Source organism: Elephantulus edwardii, unplaced genomic scaffold, assembly GCF_000299155.1.
Source record: "Elephantulus edwardii isolate Elephantulus edwardi_28Jun2011 unplaced genomic scaffold, EleEdw1.0 scaffold00161, whole genome shotgun sequence".
Taxonomy (NCBI): Eukaryota; Metazoa; Chordata; class Mammalia; order Macroscelidea; family Macroscelididae; genus Elephantulus; species Elephantulus edwardii.
This window is the reverse complement of record NW_006399911.1, coordinates 817,453-825,020: the sequence shown is the minus strand read 5'-3', so window position 1 is coordinate 825,020 and position 7,568 is coordinate 817,453. Positions and strand designations below refer to the sequence as shown.

Below are 7,568 nucleotides of genomic sequence, written 5' to 3'. Positions count from 1 at the left end.
GTATTCTCAATACTCTTCTCCAGCACCACAGCTCAAAGGCATCAACTCTCCTTCTATCCTCTTTGGTCATTGTCCAACTCTCTGATGCATAATAAAGGATTGCGAAGACCATGGTCTGTATGAAACTGACCTTAGTCTCCAGAGAGACACCATTGCTCTTCAGTACTTTGGAGTGGTCCCTAACAGCAGACTTTCCCATGGCAATGCGCCTTTTAATTTCCTGGCTACTGGTGCCAAGAGTGTTGACTGTGGAGCCAAGCAAAATCTAGTCCATAAATTCCGCATGGACATTGCAATAAATGATCATATCCAGAAGAGAAGAAGAAGGTGCCATGGGGAGGATAGCAAGTGCCAGAACTGGTAAAAAGGTTCAAGGATACAGGTATGTCTGATTTCCACATCACTGGGATCAATCTTGGACTGATCCCAATTCTCATCAGGCCTCCTGAAGTTAAACAAGAGTTAAGTGAAAGACTGAGATAAAAATATAAAAATGGTATGAAGTGATAAATCTTTTTTCTAATCTACCTATTACTAACTTTTTAGAGCTTTTGTGGAGCATTATAGTTAATGTATAATAAATTGAAACTTTTCTCTACTTTCGGAGTTAAGATGAAACAAGCACCATGAGAGAAAGTGTTTAAATTGGTAGAATAGGGTTATTTCATTGCTGTTTTTTTTATGAGTTCTTTAGCTGCTCCCTGAATAATGGGCAGTCTCCTCCCATGCAACTTACTGCCTTTGAAAACCTGAGGGAGGGTCAGCTATGAGTTGGATCTGACTTGGCATGCAGTTTGAATCTACTAGATGTTTTGATTTGTTGTTGTTAAGTGCCATCGTTTTGATTTACTACCTCTAAAAATCTGTTGGAGTCAGCTATGAGTGAGTTCCAACTTGACTAAATATAATCACCACTCCTCATGTAGATGTCCAGATTACATCTAGGTATTAGATTACCTATGAGAACATTTGATGGTGAAGAGATTGAGATTGTACACAGCTTTAGTTTGCTTGGCTCCATAGTCAACAGTCTTGGCACCAGCAGCCAGGAAATTAAAAGGCGCAATGCAATGGGAAAGTCTGCTGTTAGGGACCTCTCCAAAGTGCTGAAGAGCAAGGTGTCTCTTTGGAGATTAAGGTGTGTCTGATACAGGCCATGGTCTTCACAATCACCTGTTATGCATCAGAGAGTTGGACAATGACCAAGGAGGACAGAAGGAGAATTGATGCCTTTGAGCTGTGGTGCTGCAGAAGAGTATTGAGAATACCATGGACTGCTAGGAAAACAAACAGATTTGTCCTGGAAAGGGTTAAACCAGGTGGCTCCTTGGAGGCAAGGATTCTGAGGCTCCATCTAACATACTTTGGACATGTTGTGAGGAGAGACCAGTCCTTGGAGAGAGACACCATGCTTGGGAGGGTGGAGGGACAGCGCAGGAGGGGAAGGCCCTCTATGAGGTGGACTGATTCAGTGACTGGGATAATTGGGATGGGAGTGTCAGAGAGACAGAGTGGAGTTTAGGGCTGTTGTACATAGGGTCGCTATGAGTTGCAAGCGACTCGAAGGCATATAACAACAACATGAGAACATTGAAAAATTAAATTCTGAAATGTATATAAATAACTTCAAGAAAAGGGAAAAACAGATTTCTTGTGGTCTTCCATTGTTTGAACCAATTTCCTTCTCCGAAATCACTACTGTCAATTTAATTCTGACTCACAGAGCCGGCAGGACACAGTAAGTAGACGTATCCCATAAGACTTACAAGGATGTAAATCTAGGGAAGCTGATTTCCCCACCATTCTCTCATGGAGTAGCTACTCCGTAGGCCTCTTCCTTCATCTACTACCTACCATAAATGTAAATCTGTGCTCTTGTCTGTGAAAGTCTGTGTCTGAAGTGAAAAAGAAATACAGAATAATTTTCTATACATAATCGTCAGAAAAACTTAGGTTCCTATTTCCACAGCTGAAGCATGTACTTGAGGTATATTTAAAACATTCTTGAAGAAAATAAGCATGGTTTCTCACTAAATATTATTTAAGCTTTTTCATTCAAAGGGTACATTATAAAACAAAGCTTCAATTAAGAAACTCTTTGGGAGCTCTGGTGGCCTAGTGGCAAGATACTGCACTGCAGTCCCAGAGGTGCGCAGTTCAAAATCCACCAGATGCTGTGCTGGAGAAAGAGGGACAATCTCCTCCTGTACCAGTCAGATCCGATTTGACGGTACACACACAAAAAATAATTTTTAAAATTAAAAAAAAGAAACTCTTTTAAGAAAAGGTAATACAATTTGGCTTGCTATTTGATAATGGACTCCCAAGACAGTGATCTTATTTTTCTGTGTCTTGGGAGTTTCCCCTCTCTCTCTCACACACACATACTCCCTCCTCCCCATTCACTGAAACTGAAAATACATGGAGTGATTTTGTGTTACAACAAAGAGTTTGGGAGTTACCAGTTTTCAAATCAGTTTTGTCCTAGAAACAATCTGAGAAAGTAGAAATCTTTCTCCATTACTCACTCATTGCTGCTGGGTCAGACCTGACTCCTGACTGACCATCCAGTGGGTTTACGGAGCTTGTAGATCACAGGAAAGGAGACTGCCCTCCTTTCTCCTGTGGAGCAGCTAGTGGATTTGAACCATCAGAGGGGCACCACCTATGGGTTAGCAGCACCAACTCCCTATACACTATGTCACCAGAGCACTATATGTCCTTGAAAACATGTTTCTTGTAAAATTACAGAAATATAACTAGCTTACAATCTTTATTTGGTATTTTTAAAATGTCAAAAAGATTCTGGAACTAAAATTTTTCTTATTTTTAAAAATGTTTTGGCTAATGGGGTACTCCCTAAGCCATATATGGTGGTCTGGTGGCCTAGTAGTAAGGAGCTGTACTTCAATCTCAAAGGAACATGGTTCAAATGTGCTCGAGAGAAGGATGGGCAGTCTCCTCTCATGCAATCTACTGACTCTGAAAACCCACTGGAGGGTCATCTGTGAGTCAGTTCCAACTCACCACAACTGCCATATATGGCTCCTGAGCCATTTGCAATGTAGCTAGTATGATCTGGGAACTGTTAAACAAAAACTAGATTTCAAATACGTGAGAAAAGAATGTAGCTATCTCTTCTAAGTTATACTAAATATACTTAATATATTTATATTCTACATATTGATTAAATGCTGAAACAATAATTTGAGATTAACTGGTTAAATGTTGAACTGTTTTTCATCTTTCTTTTTGTCTTTGACTATTAAGAAAATTTAAAATTATACATATGCAGCTTATATTGTATTTCCCCTAAACAGCACTGGCTTAGCCTTCTATCAGCATACATCTCTTCAGAGAGCATGGAATAAACCAATTACTAAAAATAACACACAACTGAATAAAAAAAAAAGGAAAGAAAATCTGAAAGATTAAAAGTGTTCATTTAATCTTTAAATGAGCTCTTAGAAAAATTCATGTATTAGAAATTTAACACAGATCACTGGACAAACATAAGGGTCTGAGTAATACAGAAAACAAAATGTGAAACAACTAAGTATATGTAGCTCTTTCGTTCAGATGGTATTCACTACACAGTAATAAATGACTGCATGAAGGAAATAGTAATGAAGATGACAATTACTATTTGAAAACAAAGAATCTTACTTAAATCACAACTTGCACTGTGGTGCAGGTGGTTCCAACTCATAGCAACCCTGCAATAGGTTTCTGAAGCTGTAAATTTTAACAGAAGGAGACAGCCCATGTCTCCACCAAGCAGCAGCAATAGGTGGATTCAAAAGGCTGGTGACTCAGCCATGGGTTTAGCCCTAGAGACTATACCATCAGAGCTCCCCAAATCATGGTCATTGTCATACAAATCCATCTTCTTTACCAGACAGCCTTAGGCTGTTAAGAATCTGCAAAATTAAACACTAAATAAAACCAGAAATGTAATTAGGAATGCATGATACCACAGAAATTCATGCAAAAGAATTCTGGAATTTAGCATTCCTCTTGCTGATACAAGACAGGAACACTCCTATCTGGGTGTGCATGGACCATTCCCTGGAAACTTTCAGCCTGAATACAACACACATGAATGATTTTATAAAACACTACCTATACGAATAACTGTACAAAATCAATAAAAAAGAAAAAAAAACAATCAGGAAGGGAGAACATGACATATAATCAGCTTAGAAGCAATATTTAGCAGCAATAGTAGTGACAAAAAATAAAATGTATTAAGATCAGGGAACAAAATAGAACATAAATCAATAACAAAATTGAGAACTTAAATACAGTGGAAATAATAGCAAATATAAAATTATGACTCCAGGGGGAGAAAAAGTAGAAACACACAAAGTTTGGTAGAAAGATCAATAGAAAGAAATAGCCCCAATATAAAGAATTTCCTTTCTCTATTAACTGTTTGTCTTTAGAGAGTAAAAATAAAATTTAAAAGAAACACTTAAAAATTTAAAGAATGTAAGTATCTGAACCAAAACTAAATGTGTGGTTTTTACTTCCACTGCATAAACTTTTCCAGAGTCAGAAATACATGTATTTCTGAAATAGATAATTACAAAATTCTTACACTTGTTAATGTGCCGTCGAGTTGCTTGCGACCCTATGTACAACAGCCCTAAACTCTGCTCTATCCTGTGCCAATCGCACAGTCTCCAACACATTCACCCCAGTCACTGAATCAATCCACTTCATAGAGGGTCTTCCCCTCCTGCACTCTCCCTCTACCCTCCCAAGCATGGTGTCCTTCTCCAAGGACTGGTCCTTCCTTATAACAGGTCCAAAGTATGTCAGACGAAGCCTCAGAAGGAGAAAAACTGGTTTGGTAAGAACAATCCCTCTTGAAAGAACAGAAGACAAATTGTAAGGAACTTATTTAAAATTACAGGAAGTATAAATAACAGTTTTAAAATTTAAACACACTTTGAACAATTATGACTCATTGGGTCTCCACTGGGTTTCTGAAGCTGTACATCTTAGGAAGAGCTTTCTCCTGTAGAAGGGCTGATGAATTAAAATGGTTGACTGTCTAACATTTAATCTATCAAGCCACCTGGGTTTGACAGACATTTCTGTCCCCTGCATACTACCTTTCACTCATTGACTCACTCACCCACATTCGACCTGTTCCAATTCATAGTAACCCTTCACTGGGCTCCAAGTAAATTGCAAGAAAAAAAACTTTCCATTTTTCCCTTGTGAAGTACCTAGTGGATTCAAACCACCAGACACGCATTCTTCAGATTAACAATGTTATTCATTATGGACAACACAAGAGCTATCCTGCATATATCTTTTACCATAGTGAAATAGCCAAATTCCATATAGCACTAAATATTTCATACTGGAGAATGAAAATAGATTGACCACATTTTGGGAAGGCTAACTTTTTTATATTAAAGTTACATTTTTCTATTTAATGAACCTTACAATTTCAAAATTGGATGATTAATGTATAAATTCTATTTAAAGATTATATTATTTTTTTAATAAAAAGAAAACTTTACTCATTATCTAATTTAAGCAACTTCAATTAGAGTCTTAGAAACCCCATTTTATAAACATTTCAGAAAGCAGTGATTTTGTAGACTAACAAATACGGAACAATAGTTATCTTCATTTTGCCATACACTGGATCTTAAATTCTACTATAAAAGAAAAGGAATTTAGCTTTAAAGAATCCCCAAACACAGAAAGAGTTCCTTTGACTTCCTCAAGATCAATAATAGAATGATTTTTCCTTAAACTGTTAACATAAATCCTAACTTGGAAAAAAAAATCCCATGAAAACTAGCAATTAGTAGAAAAACAAAAATGAAAAGTCTACATAACCAAAAATTCCCTTGATAAATGTAAATGTTTGTAAGATTGAAAATAAATACATGGAATCATTAAAGACTGGTTACCAAGGTTAACAGTAAAAATTAAGTCGATGACACATTTAAAGTTGAGTGAAGTAAAAAGCAAAATAGAGTAAAAAGTTCATCAAATATTGTAATTAATTATGCTAAATATTATAATTAGCTCTACAAAGCAAAATGGTTATAAATGACTGAATGAAAAACCAATATGGTTTGTAAACATTCAAATCACAAAATATATGGAATGACTAATATCAGTAAACATGAAACAGGAATAATAAATATTAGTGATATGATTTTAAAAAGATCTGTTATTAACGTGACATTGAACTAAAAGTGTTTAGAGAGTACTGCTATAGTAAACTATAATCAAACAGGACACATTTTATGATCCAATGAATTATCAGTTCCAAGTAAGTTAATTTCAAGTCTAATCAACTGCATTCTTCATGCACAGCATTAAAAGAAATAATCAACACACATTATAAATCAGCACTTTGAGTCAAAGCAGTACATATGATTTGATATAATTGCTCCAACACCTTTTCTGTCAACATCATTAAAATTACCCTACCTGTTTAGACCGAGGTCTACCAGGAGAAAATTTTCTTTTGGTAATAGCTGGTTTACCCATACCGATTTTTGGAGTGACTGAGAAGTAAGTTGTTGACATAATGTTTCCAGCAGAAGAACTGAGAGATGAAGGGTAACTATGAAGCATATCTTGTGAAGGCAAATCTGAAGAAAGAGTTTGAGGGGAAGACATATTTGCCTTGTTTGTGTCTACTACTGATGAAAAAGATGAATCTGTTTCAGATGCTAACTTTAAAGATGTGTCTCCTTGGCACGAACTAACTTTTACACAACCCTCAGTTGCAGAAGTCAATTCAAATTCCATAGGCCCAGTGGAGGACTGAGAATTTTCTTTCTGTTCCACTTGTAAGCTTTCTGTGGGCAGCTGTTCTTTAGGACATAAAGAAGTACTTTCCTCACATGGAGACACTAACGTTAATTTTGACGGCTGTGATCCTTCTGGCGATACCACCATTTTAGGTTCCTGTGACAAGTGAGGTTTCTCGCTTTGCACAATGTCCTGGTGTCCAATGGCTTCAACATTTTCAGTAACTTCCATTTGATTTTCATTTTGATCTTCAATAATCATATGCAGCACTTTAGAACACGTTTCCAGTTTTTCACCATCAACTTCATGAGAAATCTGATTTTCCAATTCAGGATTTACTTTCTTTTCAGATGATTCTGTAAAATTTAGAATATTATGTTAATATACATATTTTTTAAAATGTCTAAATATGACTAAAAGTAAAACCTGAGTAATATATACCATTCTTGATGCTCTAAAACTTGAATATAGTAAGCTTCAGCAGAAAATAAGGGAGTGGAGAGTTTTCTAAAAATTATTTTGGTTATCCTATATAGAATACCACCGGATCTAACAACCATTACTAGGTACCTCTCCTACAGAAATAAATATGACATAAACTGTTCATCACGGCATTTACGAGAGCCAAAAGATAAGAAAAAAACTCAAGCATCCATCAGCAGATGAATGGATTAACAAACTAAGGTACAGAAACACAATGAAATACTAATTAACACTGTGTGAAAATGAAGAATTTGTGAAATAGCTCATAATATGGGTGAATCTAGAGGACATGA

General features: G+C 36.2%; 1 protein-coding gene across 1 annotated transcript in view; it reads right to left on the bottom strand.

Annotated features, from left to right (window-relative positions):
- KMT2C (lysine (K)-specific methyltransferase 2C) overlaps nucleotides 1-7,140 on the bottom strand; it is a 187,666-nt gene extending 180,526 nt beyond the window's left edge. Inside the window, exon 1 of the mRNA XM_006895137.1 lies at nucleotides 6,466-7,140. Coding sequence (XP_006895199.1) covers nucleotides 6,466-7,053 — 588 coding nt within the window. The 5' untranslated portion in view covers nucleotides 7,054-7,140. The remainder of the gene's footprint in view (nucleotides 1-6,465) is intronic.
- Nucleotides 7,141-7,568: the final 428 nt, after the last annotated feature.